At 36.6% G+C, this 17,188-nt stretch overlaps 1 protein-coding gene across 1 annotated transcript in view; it reads left to right on the plus strand.

Moving 5' to 3' along the window:
- Nucleotides 1–677: 677 nt before the first annotated feature.
- The window catches only part of CCDC39 (coiled-coil domain containing 39), a 52,460-nt gene continuing 35,949 nt past the window's right edge, over nucleotides 678–17,188 (plus strand). The window contains exons 1-7 of the mRNA XM_061415094.1: nucleotides 678–941; nucleotides 9,089–9,208; nucleotides 10,850–10,996; nucleotides 12,941–13,099; nucleotides 13,943–14,035; nucleotides 14,132–14,260; nucleotides 16,801–16,992. Coding sequence (XP_061271078.1) covers nucleotides 852–941; nucleotides 9,089–9,208; nucleotides 10,850–10,996; nucleotides 12,941–13,099; nucleotides 13,943–14,035; nucleotides 14,132–14,260; nucleotides 16,801–16,992 — 930 coding nt within the window. The 5' untranslated portion in view covers nucleotides 678–851. The remainder of the gene's footprint in view (nucleotides 942–9,088; nucleotides 9,209–10,849; nucleotides 10,997–12,940; nucleotides 13,100–13,942; nucleotides 14,036–14,131; nucleotides 14,261–16,800; nucleotides 16,993–17,188) is intronic.

Consider the following 17,188-nt stretch of genomic DNA (forward strand, 5'->3'; position numbering starts at 1 on the left):
ACCAGAAGTTAAAACAGACGAGGATCAAAACATCCAGCAATGTTTCCAGGGAGTTAATTCTGCTTCAAAATCCCTGTCTACTTCAGTCTACCGAGATTTCACCTACGAATGAAACTTAAACGCCACTTGAACATTCTTTTCGTCAGCTTTCATCTGCCGCCTGGCGCAGTGCGGATCCGTGCCTTGCGGCCCCCGGGAGACCGCAGGCGCCGGAGTTTACAGCCCCCGGGACTCGAGCCGCACGTTGAAGGACTGTTATGCCGGCACCTGGCAACCCCACGGAAACTCTGCGGCTACTGCTGCTGCTAAGTCGCTTCAGTCGTGTCCGACTCTGTGCGACCCCATAGACGGCAGCCCAACAGGCTCCCCTTGTCCATGGGATTCCCCAGGCAAAAACACTGGAGTGGGTTGCCATTTCCTTCTCCAACGCATGAAAGTGAAAAGTGAAAGTGAAGTCGCTCAGTCGTGTCCAACTCTTAGTGACCCCATGGACTGCGGCCCACCGGGCTCCTCCGTCCATGGGATTTTCCAGGCAAGAGTGCTGGAGTGGGGTGCCATTGCCTTCTCCGAAGGAACCTCTGGAAGAGTAAATTGATTCTCTTCCCTGGGTGTTCAAGAAGAAAAAGTTGCCCTGGATTCAGGGACAGTGTTCTCGACCGGAAGTTTTGCCTCAGGACATGAGCGCTTCCGGTTTGGTAACTAAGGGCGCGAAACGGTTGCTAGAGCTCGGGTAGCAACTTCTCCGGAGCTTTGCGAGTTCCTGGGGTTGCCTCAGGTGCCGCTCACGGGTGAAATGAGACGGTGGCTCTTTCTTCTGCACTTTTTCTGAGGTCCCCTATCTATTTGTCATCATGAGTAGTGAATTCCTGGCGGAGCTGCGCTGGGAGGATGGGTTCGCTATCCCGGTGGCGAACGAGGAGAACAAGACACTGGAAGAGCAGGTAAGGATCAGGTGAAGAAGGCGAGGTGGGCGGGCGAGGGGAGAGGGGGCCTTTGGGGGAACTTTTCTGGTTGGCAGAAATACCCAAAGTCTTTTATTTCTCTCGTTCCTTCCCTAATGCTATCTTTTCTCGGTTTACCTCTTCGGTACCATCTCTTTCTTTGCTCATCTGCTAGCCCTTTTCGGTTCTTGCTAAGCGTTGATATCAATCAATCCATTGAAATGATAATTGGTATACACGACTATAAAGTTTGAATCTTTGCTCCCTCCTCTTCCACTTCTTGCATTCATTTGCAACCTCCTGAGTAGTAGAGGAAAAAAGCACAGGCTTTTTCCTGCCTCAGAATTAAGCGCGGTTTGCAAAGTGACTTCTGAGATTTGCGTAGCAACAGTTATTTGCGGATGTTTGCAAACAAAACACGTATGGTTAACTTTTCTTTTTGAGTTTCTTCCTATGATATTTGAAGTGATTCGAGGAGATGTTTTCAAGAGGGATGTTCTAGTAAGTATGTACAGTGTGCAGTTTACAGCTTTTCAAAGTGAGGATTAAGTTGTCACAGAACGGTATAAAAATATTTTAAGTTACAAGGGCGTATTTGGGGGATTCCCTGGTTGCTCAGCGGTAAAGAATTCGCCTGCCAATGGAGGAGAGGCTGTTCCATCCCTGGGTCCAGAAGATCCCGTGGAGAAGCAATAGCAACCCACTCCAGTATTCTTGCCTGAGAAATCCTTCCGTGGACAGAGAAGCCTGGTGGGTGTAGTTCATGGGGGTCGCAAAGAGTTGGACAGGACTTAGTGACTAAACAACAACAAAGGAGTATTTTAACCAGCTTGCAACCAAAGCGTGGTAGTTGTTAAAAATAAAAACTGTAACCAGATCAGGAAACTTTTAAAGACCTTGAGCAGTCAGTCTAAAGTTCTATCACATGGCAATGTGTTGTGTGAAAGAATCCAAGAAGAACCTACGATGCTTACACTGCTTTAGAGAATGGAAGACGAGGTCTTATCTCCTCTGAGAAATGAAAATGAAAATCCTCCGTTCTGCTTCTTGAAAATATATTTTTAAAAATATTCTTACTTATTTACTTATATCTAACTAGATGGTTTCAGATTTTGCTTTTTAAGTGAAGAACTACATTAGGAAATATAAGAGATCTAGCACTGAATACTGAGGAATAATAATGTTAATAAGTATCCAGTCCTGGGTTCAGATCCTGTATATCAGCATTGAGTCAGTTTCTTCTTATGTAAACTGGAGATAAGTAAAATAATCATTTCACAAGGTTGTTATACTGCTCTAAGGACATTAATATAGGTTAAGTTCCATTAAAATGTTCTTTTTGGGTATTATTGCCATAATATGTCTTACAGGATTTTAAATATTTATTACTTGAATTAGCTATTTTTAAAAATATTAAAGAACAATTAAAGAATAATGAGGACCATAATCACGTCACCTAATAAACTCTGATATTAAAAAAGCAACTCTTGAAAGTTTAAAATATTCAAACAGAAGAAAAGGGTATAAAATAAAAAATACAAGATATTCTCTCCTCAGAATACTCACTGTTGACCATAGATGTGACTATCATGGCTTAAACAAATATCCTAGACATCATGATCTACAGGTATATAGACAAAAAAGACAGGAGTATTATAAAAATAAGATCCTATGTGCTATTTTTAGCATAGAAATTTAATTTTACTTGTGTTTAAGAGGAGAAAATGAAAGAAATTGTTGACTATCAGTGAGTGTTACTTGGTTATAAGAGATAGTGGTTGCAAAAAAATTTCTGTAACATTAAGAAAAACTAAATTAAAAAAATGAAATGGTTAAATTAAGTGTTTCTAAAAATTTCTTTGCTTCATTTGTAGACAGTATGAGTTGACTCCCTGATCTTTCATTTTGCATCTTTGAAATGAAGAGATTAGCCCTCCTACCCTTTCTGCTACCTTCTTTTCTCCATTAAAAAGTGGTTTTATTATTTTTATATATCAAGGTTTATTTTATTTGCATTGTATTCAATGCTCTTAATTTACTACAAGTGTTTAGTCTTAATTTTATATTTAATATGATTTAATGGTCTTTGATACAGCTACTTTACTAAGTTTATCTTATTTTGAAGTTTTCACTTTTGATTCATCTTTTGACTGGTTGGATACTGTTCATGTGTGATTGTTTCAAAAAGGGCCCACAGTCTGTGCTTTGCCTGTCTGGTTCCTTGCACTGCCTGCTTTAACTTTATATTCCTTAAATCATAGTATCGGATCATCAGGATACTCTCTCTCTGCCTTACTACTTCCTCCTGGAATCCTGTGTTTCCCAAAGTGGACTGTTTTTCCAAAAGCCTATTTCCCAGCTGTTAACTTGTGAATTCACTTTATTCCTTTACTTGGTTGATGGTCTATTTCCTACATCATATATCTTCATTTGTTCTTGAGTCATTCCCTTATTTTGATGAACTACTTTCTTGTGTCTCCCTAAGAAGTGTCTATGTGAGGTAAACACTCTGAATCTGAAAATATTTTTATTTATCTTCACATTTGATGGTAATTTGGCTGGATAGAAAATCCTAGATTAAAAATAAAATTTCCACAGAATTTATCAAGAATTTTGCCCTATTGTCTTTCAAGCAGTGTTGAAGGTGAATAATCTTACATTAAAATGATTTTCAGGTATTATTTTTTTAAATTCATTTCCATTTCTTTGTAGGTTACTTTTTCATTTTCTGGAAGCTTTTAGAGTTTTGTTTCATCTTTACATAGCAGTTTTAATTTTGGCAACTATATCATCATATTTTTAATTTTCAGGTTATGTGCTTGTTGCTTTTTTGTGTCACATGGTCTTGTTTTAGGAGTATATTATCAATTACAATCTAAGTGTGTATGTATGTGTGTGTCTTTAGTTCTTGTCTTTTTTGTCCTGAATTATCTGTTTTCTTTGGAATCTTTTTATCCTGATGTCCCATACATTATGTAAGTTTTCAATAAGTAGTTGGTGATCCTTGCATATCCTTTTATATTTAAGAAAGTGGCAGTAAAATGTTGTTTGGGAGCTCTATGGGGAAGGAATTATCAAGTTGTGGAGAATTAATCATTATGCTTTAATTTGAAAAGCAGATTCTTTTGTTTTGGGTTAATTATGCAATGATAAAAGTCATAATTGACAAAGAAAAGTGATAAAGTACCAAACAACACAACAGCCAAATACATAATAGTAAAAGCTATTATAAATGCTAGTAGACCTTGACAAAAATATGCAGTGAGGTACTTCAATATCTGGACTTCCCAGGTGGCGCAGCGGTAAAGAATCTGCCTGCCAGTGCAGGAGACACAAGAAACCCAGATTTGATCCCTGGGTTGGGAAGATCTCCAGAGTAGAAAATAAAAACATGTTCCAGTATTCTTGCTGGAAAAATTCCGTGGACAAAGGAACCTGGTGTGCTACAGTCTGTGTGGTCACAAAGAGTGGGACATGACTGAGTGACTGAGTGTGCGCACACACACACACACACACACACACACACAATAGACAAAAATAAAGATATACAATATATGAATAACACAACAAAAGTAAAAACAAAGAGAACATACATCCTTTAAGTATAATATGTTCATAAAACATTTACAAAGGTACATTATGTTACTAGACCAGAGCAAAAACCTAAAAATGAATGATTAACCTTAAATACAGTATGCTAAGTGAAATAAGCTGTACACATAAGGACAAATACGTGATATGGTTTGGTAAGATATGATTACCAAAGGTATGATTCCACCTATATGAGGTAACCTAGAGTAGTCAAATTCATAGACATAAATTAGAATGGTGATTTCCAGGGGCTGGAGGTAAAAAGGATGTGGGATTAGTATTTAATGGATACAGAATTTCAGTTTGGAAGGATGAAAAGTTTTTGGAAATGGATGGTAGTGATGGTTGTACAATGTGTGGATATACTTAATGCCATTGTACTTAATATACACTGAAAAATGTTTAAAATGGTAAATTTTATGCTATAAGTATTTACAACAATTAAAAATTAATGATAAAAATTTTATAAGTCACATTTTCTGATCATAAGCCAACAGAATTAATAATAAACAGTTTAAAAGATTACTCTCCATTATTACAGACTAAATGTTTGTGTTCCTCTCTCAGTAATTCATATGCTGAAGCCCTAACTCCCAATGTGATAGTCTTTAGAGGTGGGGTCTTTGGGAGGCAATTAGGTTTGGATGTGGTCTAGATGGGGTGGGGACTGGGATTAGTGTTCTTATAAAAAGAGGAAGGAGATCTGGAAAAGGTTGATCCTCATGCCAATCACCAGAAGGGTAGTATCAAAGAATCTGCTAACCATTGGACAATTGCACTCATCTCCCATGCTAGTAAGGTCATGCTTAAAATCTTACATGCTGGGCTTCAGCATTATGCAAACCAAGAACTTCCAGATGTCCAAGTTGGGTTTAGAAAAGGAAGAGGAACTAGAAATCAAATTGCCAACATTTGCTGGATTATAGAGAAAGCAAGGGAATTTCAGAAAAACATCTAACTCTATTTCATCGACCATGCTAAAGCCTTTGACTGTATGGATCATGACAAACTGTGGAAAGCTCTTAGAGAGATGGGAATACCAGACCATCTTACCTACCTCTTTAGGAACCTGTATGTGGGTCAAGAAGCAACAGTTAGCACCCTGTATGGAACAAGTGATTGGTTCAAGATTGAGAAAGAAGTACGACAGGGCTGTCTGCTGTCACCTGTTTATTTAACCTATACGCTGAGCATATCATGAGAAATGCTGGGCTGGGTGAATTATAAACTGAAATCAAGATAAGCAGGACCTCAACAACCTCAGATATGTGCTGATGGCAGAAAGCAAAGAGGAACTAAAGAGCCTCTTGATGAGGGTGAAGGAGGAGAGTGATAAGCTGGCTTAAGACTAAATATTAAAAAAACTAAGATCATGGCATCCGGCCCCATTACTGCGTGGCAAATAGAGGGGGAAAATGTGGAAGTAGTGATAGATTTCCTCTTGTTGGGCTCCAAAATCACTGCAGACAGTGACTGCAGCCATGAAATCAGAAGACGTTTGCTTTTTGGCAGGAAAGCAATGACAAACCTAGACGGTGTGTTGAAAAACAGACATTACTCTGCCGACAAAGGTCTGTATAGTCTAGGCTATGGTCTTTCCAGTGGTCACATACGGTTGTGAAAACTGAACTATAAAGAAGGCAGAATGCCAAAGAATTGATACCTTCAAACTGTGGTACTGGAGAAAACTCTTATATGTCCCTTGGACTGCAAGGAGATCAAACCAGTCAATCTTAAGGGAGATCAACCCTGAATATTCACTGGAAGGACTGTTGCTGAAGCTGAAGCTCCAGTATTTTGGTCATCTCATGTGAATGGACAACTCATAGGAAAAGTCCCTGTTGCTGGAAAAGATTGAGGGCAGAAGGAGAAGAGGGTATCAGAGCGTGAAATGCCAGGATGGCATCACTGATACAATAAATATGAGTTTGGGCAAACTCCGAGAGATGATGAGGGACAGGGAAGCCTGGTGTGCTGCAGTTCATGGGGTTGCAAATAGATGGACGTGACTGGATGACTGAACAATCAGAAGAGTAAGAGAGACCGTGGTCTTTAGAGGTAGGGCCTTTGGGAGTTCTAGATGGGCGGGGAGGGCTCCAATACTTTGGTCACCGGATGCAAAGAGCCAATTCATTGGAAAAGACCCCGATGCCCTGATACTGGGAAAGATTGAGGGCAGGAGGAGAAGGGGACAACAGAGGTTGAGATGGTTGGATGGCATCATCAACTCAATGGATTTGAGTTTGAGCAAACTCTGGGAGATCGTGAAGGACAGGGAAGCCTGACATGCTGCAGTCCATGGGGTTGCAAAGAGTTGGACATAACTGAGCCACTGAACAATGACAACAAGATATAGGGGAGAGGGGATTGCACTGGGATTAGTGCTCTTGTAAGAAGAGAAAGAGAGACCAGGGCTCTTTCTGTCATGTGAGGGCACAGTGAGAAGGCAGTCATTTGCAAGTCAGGAAGAAAAATTTCAGTGAAACCAAATTGACTGGTGCTTTGATCTTGGACCTCCTAGCCTCCATAATCGTGAGAAATAAACTTCCATTGTTTTAGCCACCCAGTCTATGATTTTTTGTTATGGCAGTCTGAGCTGACTAAGATAGACGTCTTAAATGCTTAGGCAAGTTTCTCAGAAATATATTCTGAATTGTTGTTGTTGTTCAGTCACCCAGTCATGTCCAACTCTTTGTCCGCTCTTAGATTGTAGCACGCCAGGCTTCCCTGCCCCTCAGCATCTGGATAGCTTTATTTAAAGAGAAATTGAAAGTGAAAAAAATCACCTTTTAGAAAACAGTAAAAGGAAACTACTTTGTACCCACATCCATGTGTTCTCATTCATGTCCAGCTCTTTGGACCTCATGGACTGTAGCCCACCAGGCTCCTCTGTCCATGGAATGAAAAACAGCAAAAATCTTAGAGAAAACTTGTAATTTTAAATTCCTTTATATTTAAATCAGTGTCTTAGCTTGGGTTGCTATACTGAAACAACATAGACTCAATAAAAAACAGACATTTATTTCTCAAAATTTTGAGGGCTAGAAGTCAATATCAGGGTGCCATATTAGGTGAATATATTGGGCGAGAGCCCTCTTTCTGGCCTGTGGATGGCTGCCTTCTGGCTGTGTTCTTACATGGCTAAGATAGAGTGAGTTCTGGTCTTTCTTCCTCTTTAGTTCAGTTCTGTATCTCAGTCGTGTCCAACTCTTTGTGACCCCATGAATCACAGCAGCCAGGCCTCCCTGTCCATCACCAACAACCAGAGTTTACTCAAATTCATGTCCATCGAGTCGGTGATGCCATCCAGCCATCTCATCCTCTGTCGTCCCCTTCTCCTCCTGCCCCCAATCCCTCCCAGCATCAGAGTCTTTTCCAATGAGTCAATTCTTCACATGAGGTGGCCAAAGTATTGGAGTTTCAGCTTTAGCATCATTCCTTCCAATGAACACCCAGGGCTGATCCCCTTCAGAATGGACTGGTTGGATCTCCTTGCAGTCCAAGGGACTCTCAAGAGTCTTCTCCAGTACCACAGTTCAAAAGCATCAATTCTTTGGCGCTCAGCTTTCTTCACAGTCCAACTCTAACATCCATACATGACCACTGGAAAAATCATAGCCTTGACTAGATGGACCTTTGTTGGCAAAGTAATGTCTCTGCTTTTGAATATGCTATCTACGTTGGTCATAACTTTCCTTCCAAGGAGTAAGTGTCTTTTAATATCATGGCTGCAATCACCATCTGCAGTGATTTTGGAGCTCCAAAAATAAAGTCTGACACTGTTTCCACTGTTTCCCCATCTATTTCCCATGAAGTGATGGGACCAGATGCCATGATCTTAGTTTTCTGAATGTTGAGCTTTAAGCCAACTTTTTCACTCTCCTCTTCACTTTCTGCCATAAGGGTCATGTCATCTGCATATCTGAGGTTATTGATATTTCTCCCAGCAATCTTGACTCCAGCCTGTGCTTCTTCCAGCCCAGCATTTCTCATGATGTACTCTGCATAGAAGTTAAATAAGCAGGTGACAATATATAGCCTTGACATACTCCTTTTCCTATTTGGAACCAGTCTGTTGTTCCATGTCTAGTTCTAACTGTTGCTTCCTGACCTGCATATAGGTTTCTCAAGAGGCAGGTCAGGTGGTCTGGTATTCTCATCTCTTTCAGAATTTTCCACAGTTTATTGTGATCCACACAGTCAAAGGCTTTGGCATAGTCAATAAAGCAGAAATAGATGTTTTTCTGGAACTCTCTTGCTTTTTCGATGATCCACTGGATGTTGGCAATTTGATCTCTGTTTCCTCTGCCTTTTCTAAAACCAGCTGGAACATCTGGAAGTTCACGGTTCACATATTATGGTGCTAATTTTCCCACGGTTATCTCTAAATCACAACAGTATTTTATAACATTTAAAAGATCAGTAGATTTTAGAAATTCAAATGGATATTGAAAGAAGCAAAGTAAATGAAAATTTTATTTTCTTTTGATTTTATATTTTTAATATGGTAAAAACTTAGTAGGACTTTGGTTGATCATAGCATTTATTATTTACAGTTATCAAAGCTGCAAGATGAAAGGTCAAGCATGCAAGATCAGCTCCGTGACTATGAAGATCGAATTAATGCTATGACTTCTCACTTCAAAAATGTTAAGCAAGAGTTCTTGTTTACCCAGGTACAATACTGATTGAAATTCACATTGAGTGTATCATGTGTAGTCATGGAACATTTCACATTGCATTTACATCTGTGATTTGATTTTAGAGATATAATAAGAAAGTTTCACATAACTAAATGATTATGAACAAAAGCTTAAACCTGAAAGTAGGTAGAAAAAAAGATTTTTAGGAACTCTACTGCCACCAAATTCAAGGAACAATTAATTCATCAGGAGATATCATCATTCAGACACTCTGATATAATATTAGGCAGCTGATTATATGAGAAGGGTGCAGTGACAGCAGTGCAGAGAAGTGATGGCCTAAGTAGAAACAGATTAATAAAACATTATAATAGAGTTTCTGTCTACTTTAAAATTCTTCAGCACAACTTCCTGGAGTGATTTTGAGAGGAGGCAAACTGTCAACACACTTCAGTAGTCCTAAGGACACCACAATATTTTAGCATAGTTTAAGGACTGAATTTTACAATAACAATCCTGAGATAATAGAAAAGTTAATTTATGTTCAGGAAGCTCAGGTGACTAGGGACAGTACAATGCATTTTAGAAATATTAGTACAAACAATAAAAATTAAAACTTAGAGTAATTAATTAAGTAAGCATCTGTTTTATGGACAGTCTATTCATGTGAAGACTCTCTTTCCCTGATGATGCCCAGAAAATCCAAAAGTTCTGTAAATCAGCATTGGAGACTTTACTAGCTTCTCGTTCAAACTTTTTTTTTTAAGTACATCTATGTTTCTATGAAGAAATATGTAATTCTTAAAACTGAACAAGTCATGTTTCTAATACCAATTTATAATTAATATAGATAAGTAACTATTTCATGAGTTTTTACAAGTCTTATTAGAAAGCTATAAATTTATTGAACTTTTAAAAACAATCCCAAGATTTTGGAATCCTGATGTGATTTAGTAATTAATAAACAGTTTAGGATAACATCTTTTCCTCAAGTTATTAAACCACTGAGTTGGGGATTTGAGAAGCAGAGATAGTCTTAAGGTGTATTTCATTATAGTCAAACTTCAAGTAGGCTAATAGAGATGAAAGACAATAAACTTCCTTCAACACTAACAGCCTTAATAATGTAAAAACAATACCACTGGTGATAATTTTGAAGTCCTAAAAGATCAGTAGGCAACAAATACAATTTTATTAAGTAAAACAACACAAAGGCATCATTGTATGTTAACATACTCTAAGGCATATTTACAACCATCACTGTTTACATAATTATTTTAAAAGTATTTCTCTTAATTGGATATGTGGTCAGTTCTTATAAGCATACCATTTCCTAAGTATTTTAATATTAATTTCTTATTTTTAAATAAATGAATTATATCTTTTAAAGTCTCAGTATATAAACTTTGGTTTTCAACAGTTTCCCTAGATCAAAATAAAACTGCTGACAACATTTTTTCCTAGCACATTCCATGAACTATCTTTCTCACAACTAGTAAGCAGCACTGCCTACACTGAATCACAAAATCTAATGTGCAAGTTTCAGAGAGTGGAATTAATAATAGGTCATCTAAGCATTTCGTGGGAACTTTGTTATTTTTTTTGTCTAGTTTTAGAGTTATTTTATAATTTTAAAATGTAAAAAGTCTTTCTCTTTTGTATGTTATTCTGTAGTCTCTTTGCAAAGCCAGGGATCATGAGATTGAAAGTGAAGAACATTTTAAGATGATTGCTGAAAGAGAACTGGGACGAGTGAAGGATGAAATTCAACGACTGGAAAATGAGATAACTTCAATACGGGAAAAAAAGAATGATAAGGAAGTATGTGTTGAACTGTTACTAAAATTTTGTGCAATTGCTCCTTCTTCCTTCAGCAAATAAACGTTGATTTTTTTTTTTTTTCTGTGTGGGAAAGACATTTAGTTTCCTGACATTTACTTATGTTGTTTTTTGGACAATGAAAGTCACATGGAGCTGTGATTTAAACCAACAGTGATAGAATATTACATTTATTTTCTCAGTGTTTGCTTACCAAATAGTCATTGAACCTTACAATATGTGAGGTACCCTGCTGTCTGCCTATTACACCATACTAGGCATAATTTATTTATAAGTGTTACATTTTAAAAATCTACATTTAAAAAGTCACTTATAATTTTGAATTTCATTTTTCAGTCAGAATTTTTACCTTTCATATTATCAACCTGTGACTCTAATATTAAAGTACTATAATCTGTTTTTCTCTTTTCCTTAGCTTTTAGTTACTTGGTTGGGAGTGCTTTCCAAATTCATTTCTTCTCTTTACTTATGCATATACTTATGGAAATGTATTTGTATATATGGAAATATATGTATATTCTTATCCGGTCCCATCACTTCATGGGAAATAGATGGGGAAACAGTGGAAACAGTGTCAGACTTTATTTTTCTGGGTTCCAAAATCACTGCAGATGGTGACTGCAGCCATGAAATTAAAAGACGCTTACTCCTTGGAAGGAAAGTTATGACCAACCTAGATAGCATATTCAAAAGCAGAGACATTACTTGACCAACAAAGGTTCGTCTAGTCAAGGCTATGGTTTTTCCTGTGGTCATGTATGGATGTGAGAGTTGGACTGTGAAGAAGGCTGAGTGCCGAAGAATTGATGCTTTTGAACTGTGGTGTTGGAGAAGACTCTTGAGAGTCCCTTGGACTGCAAGGAGATCCAACCAGTCCATTCTGAAGGAGATCAGCCCTGGGATTTCTTTGGAAGGAATGATGCTAAAGCTGAAACTCCAGTATTTTGGCCACCTCATGCAAAGAGTTGACTCATTGGAAAAGACTCTGATGCTGGGAGGGATTGGGGGCAGGAGGAGAAGGGGACGACAGCGGATGAGATGGCTGGATGGCATCACTGACTTGATGGACATGAGTCTGAGTGAACTCTGGGAGTTGGTGATGGACAGGGAGGCCTGGTGTGTTGCGATTCATGGGGTTGCAAAGAGTCAGACACGACTGAGCGACTGATCTGATCTGATACATATATAATAAATATAATATTATACATAAATATATATACATACAATAAGTATATACACAAATATATACATATATATGGGTATATGTATATATATGTATATATACATCTGGGTCTCCTGCATTGCAGGCATATTCTTTACCATCTGAGCCACCAGGAAATCCTATATATACACATACATACTTATTTTATCATGTTAATTTGTATTTGTTTGTATATTGATCTGTTTTATTTTATGAATCTAAATTTGTTAAATACATTGAAAAATATTTTATCTCCTTAATTACTATATTCATTTTAATTAAATGTGCTTCCAAAATTTCTATATAGTAGATCTTTTAGAGACAGCAATCTGATTGAAAATGGGGCTGAAGAGAACTTGTCTTGGGCTTGAGTTAGCATATGAGGCACATTATTTTTATTATAATTTCATATCTGCTTGGGTAGTTTTGGTAGAGTGACTAATGGGATTGCTCTAGGGGAGATACGCTAATGTCTTTTTAAGTAAACTTTAACTCAACTATTGTTTTCAATTTGATAATCACTTCCCTCTATTTTGGAACTAAAGAATTGAAATACCAGTATGATAGTTATATAATTAAATATGATATATTGTATACATCTGGAGACTGGGGACAGAGACAAGATTTCCTTCTTCCTTTTAAATATGTAATGTTATGTTTTATTTTAGTTTGTATAGTAAATAATGTTTTGTTATTTCTCCCTGTTCCCTCTCTTTGGAAATTAGAATTCCATATTTAAAACTACTCAAAAATTGGATGGTTTGAAATGTCAGATGAACTGGGACCAGCAAGCATTGGAGGCCTGGCTGGAAGAATCAGCTCATAAAGATAGTGATGCTCTCACTCTTCAGAAGTATGCTCAGCAAGATGATAATAAAATTAGGGTGAGATGTTATACATTGTAGTGTTAGATTTTCTCTAAATCTATAGTAAAGCAACCTGTAATTTAAATTGCACTTATAATTTTAAAGCAGTGCTTAAACATTTTGGGTCTAATAAAGCCAATTATCCTCTCTAGAAAAATGACTGTACTCCAATACTCACACAATCCTGATGCAAGTTTTATAGCTCCTCTAAAGCCCTTTGACCATTTAAGGATCTTTGGACTCCAGGTTAAGAATCCTGATTGAGAAGGTTTCTCAAATGCATTTCAGAAAATAAAGTTTTGTACTAGAACTACGTGTTAATATTTTAACTTATTTTGTGTAGTAGTTTGAATATTACAGATAATTTTTGCTGATTTGAGACTACAGTGCTATTATTTAATATATTATAATATATTAAATAATATAATTATTATTATAACCACTACTTAAAAATCTACTTGTAATTAAATCTGGTGATATATTAGTATCATGAAACATTCTGTTTTCTAACAGGTTAAAATCGCATGCATTAGTTAAAATAACCTTAAATGAAAATTTATTGTTTAATCCTTTTTTCTAACTCATTTTAAAAAGTATTAAAAGTCTTTTTAGAAACAATTGGGTTTCCATTGAAGTTAGAAGATAAAGAATATATATATATTATTTTGAGTTATTTTAGATGTCAAATGAATATGTGTCATATAATATGTATATGTATCAGTTCAGTTCAGTTCAGTTGCTCAGTTGTGTCCGACTCTTTGCATATATATAATATAATATTAATGTGAGATATGCTGTCTAACAGCTTTTATGTTAGTAAAATGATAATTATGAATATTTTTGTATGTAACTACATTGTAGGCCCTGACCCTGCAATTAGAAAGACTGACTGTGGAATGTAATCAGAGAAGAAAGGTACTTGACAATGAATTTGCAGAGACTCTAAGTGTACAGGTTGGTTTAGTAAAGATTTTTATTTTTTAATTGTCAAAATGATGTTCACAAAAGCACTTAAATTCACAGAAATATTATTTGGTCTTCATTTTACAGTTAGAATTGGATAAAGCTGCCCAAGATTTTCGAAAGATTCATAATGAAAGGCAAAAACTCATTCTACAGTGGGAAAGCACAATAGAACAGATGCAGAAGAGAGATAAAGACATCGATAACTGTGCCGTGGTAAAGTGGTTGTTTGGTTCTTGCAACTTTCAGCTGTATTTATCTCTTTTTGTATTTAACTCATTCATTTCAAATTAAATCACACTATTATTTAAAAGTCACTTTTGTAGCATGATCTAATAGTTTTGGTAAATGTTTTCTAAAGCTGGTTCTATATCTATTTGGAAATGTGATTTTATGAAGGTTATTTACTTATGGTATATAATGCCAAAGACTGGATTCTAATATCTCTGAAATGTGAAACAAGAGAAAATCGACAGACAACTTTATTGCAGCAAAGCCAATGCCTTGACTCATATGTACATGGTTGTCCACGATGCCTTGGATTTAACATGTGTGCTGTTTCTGTGTGAATCAAAAGGTGTAGGGAAATGAGCCTCATGGGTAGCCAAGAAAGAAGGATGGAGAGTCAGGAAAGAAACCCTGACTGCAATAAATTGTCCCTTTTGAAACTGAGTTACCATCCAGAATGGGGTAAAAGCTCTGAAGGGGAGGAATACCATGCTGATTAAACACCTGTCTAGTGTTATCTTTTGCTCCTTTCAGAGGTAATTTAGGAGAACTTTTTGGGGAAGTCATTAAAGAGTGAAACAGTGGTGAGTGAAAATGGGAAGATTAGGGAAGTTGGGGAGGGAGAAGGAATTGATGAGGAAAGAAGGCACATGAGAAATGTGCGAACTTCCATTCTGAGTATACTCCATGGAAAGGCATTTGGCAAGCAATTCAGGTCACTGGAAGTTTGGAATTCTGATATCTGGATGTGGTTTACTTGTTACGTGTAACTTATATGAAAATGTGATTTCTGTATTTTAAATTTCTGTGAGTAATCATTTTATCAACAAAATGGCTTATGCCTCCTTAGAGGGGAGTTGGAAGAACCAATCTTAACTCTGAGTTCCTCTTATTTCTTGCTACTAATGTTGGTTTCTCTTTCTTGCTTTATACTGGTTTCAAACATCAAGTCCTGACTGCTTCCTCTGTGTAGATCACATCTAAGACTAAGATCTAAGACTGCAAATCCATAATCTGAATGCTCATACAACCCTGTAGCTAAAGTTACTCAGTCTGCTGATTTGGTGGAATCTACAGCCTACAGCTCTCTGGTTACATCCTCAGTGATTCCTTATTCACAGGGTGACATCTCCTGGCTATGTGTATTGAAAAAGACTAGGGAGGGTGCTCAGAAGTGGTTCCATAGGTAGTGGGATGCCTCTAGATGTTTAACAACTAGCTCTTGATTTGTGGTGTTTTTGATCTGTGGTATCACCTACATGAAAACTTAACTGTGAATAGATTGCCCTGTTAATGCCTGTAATGTAGGAATTAAAGCTTCTGAGTAAGTGGTAGAAAAATTAATATAAAGCAGGGAATTCTAGAATAATTATTTGACACATACAAATTTAGGAAGTTTTAACCTATCCTTTGGTTGAATGGACACTGTAGAGATATAGAATGTTACAATTATAGAATATTAATTGTTATATAGATGGGAATACTAAACAAATCTATAATGTGTTTTAAAATGCAGTGAATTTTGGATGTATATTGATTTAATATGCTAATAGGTACAATATTACATGTACCATTTCTAAAACTTACCAACTTCAGAAACATAGCCTCCCCTGACCCAGTCTCCTGAGATTAGTTGTTTGGTGAGACTCTGTTTCAGAAAACTTGAAAGAAATATATCTTAGGGTAAATTTTCCTTCTCTCTCCAACTCATCTGACATACTGTCATCAGAATCACCTGAAAAACCACATATGATCTTTTTATTCCCCAACTCTAAGATCTTTATTCCATATTGCTTAAAACTTGACTCTCCTTTACGTGGCAATTGAAAAGTTGAATTCTTCACCCTTTGGCCCTAACCTCTGCCTTCCACCCTTCATCTCTGTCATCTGTATCCACTCTTTCTTAACATCCCCCCATTCCATCCTTGCCCTCCCACCCTATACTTTAACCATGTGAGAGTATTTATGCATCCCCACTTATCTTTTTAGGCCTGACTCAAATGAAGCCTCTTAGGTAATGCTTTTAATGATTTCTCTTGGGTAGATTTCATCATCTTTTTGCTCCCATGGTACATTGTCCACACCACAGTTATTACTTTGCATATTCTAGTTATTTTGTATCTCCATGACCAGCAGGAAGCCTGAGTGATGAAGATATTCCTATTGAAACAAATAACAAAAATAATATTCTCAAAAAATGAAAAAAAAAAAACTGGTCTTGTTACACTGGTCTTGGAAAACTACATTGAAATGTGAAAACTATTCAATACTGTTTTATTTTTTAGATGTCACCTTTTCTTGATAAAAGACTGACATTTTTCTTATCCCTTTAGCAAAGTACAAGATGGATGAAATAAAATATAGGGTTCTTTAAAAATATGAGCTTATAGATACTAGTGGCGTACTAATATTTTATTTCATTCATTTAAATTAGTCTGTCCTTAAATTTTGGTAAAATAAGTACTATAAAAATGGAATTCCTTTTAGGTTTAATTACACATGTATTTAACATGTATTTCAAATTCTAGGCATTAGCAAGGATAAAGCAGGAAATAAGAGAAAAAGAAAATCTGGTTAAGGAAAAAATCAAGTTTTTGGAAAATGAGATTGGGAATAACACAGAGTATGAAAAAAAAATTTCTGTTGCTGATCGTAAAGTTTTAAAATGTAGAACGGAATATCAACGTCATGAAGCTAATAGAATTCAGCTGAAGGATGAGGTATGTCAATTAAAAGGACTGGTTTGTGTGTTTATAACAACTAACTATACAGATAAGCATAAAGGCTTTCCTTTGTTAAGGACCTGTCTTCTAGTTCTTTTTGTTACATCCCTTCTTGTTGTGAAACTTGAACTTTTAGGATACACTCCAGTACTCTTGCCTGGAAAATCCCATGGATGGAGGATCCTGGTGGGCT

This window comes from Bos javanicus, chromosome 1 (assembly GCF_032452875.1).
Source record: "Bos javanicus breed banteng chromosome 1, ARS-OSU_banteng_1.0, whole genome shotgun sequence".
NCBI lineage: Eukaryota > Metazoa > Chordata > Mammalia > Artiodactyla > Bovidae > Bos > Bos javanicus.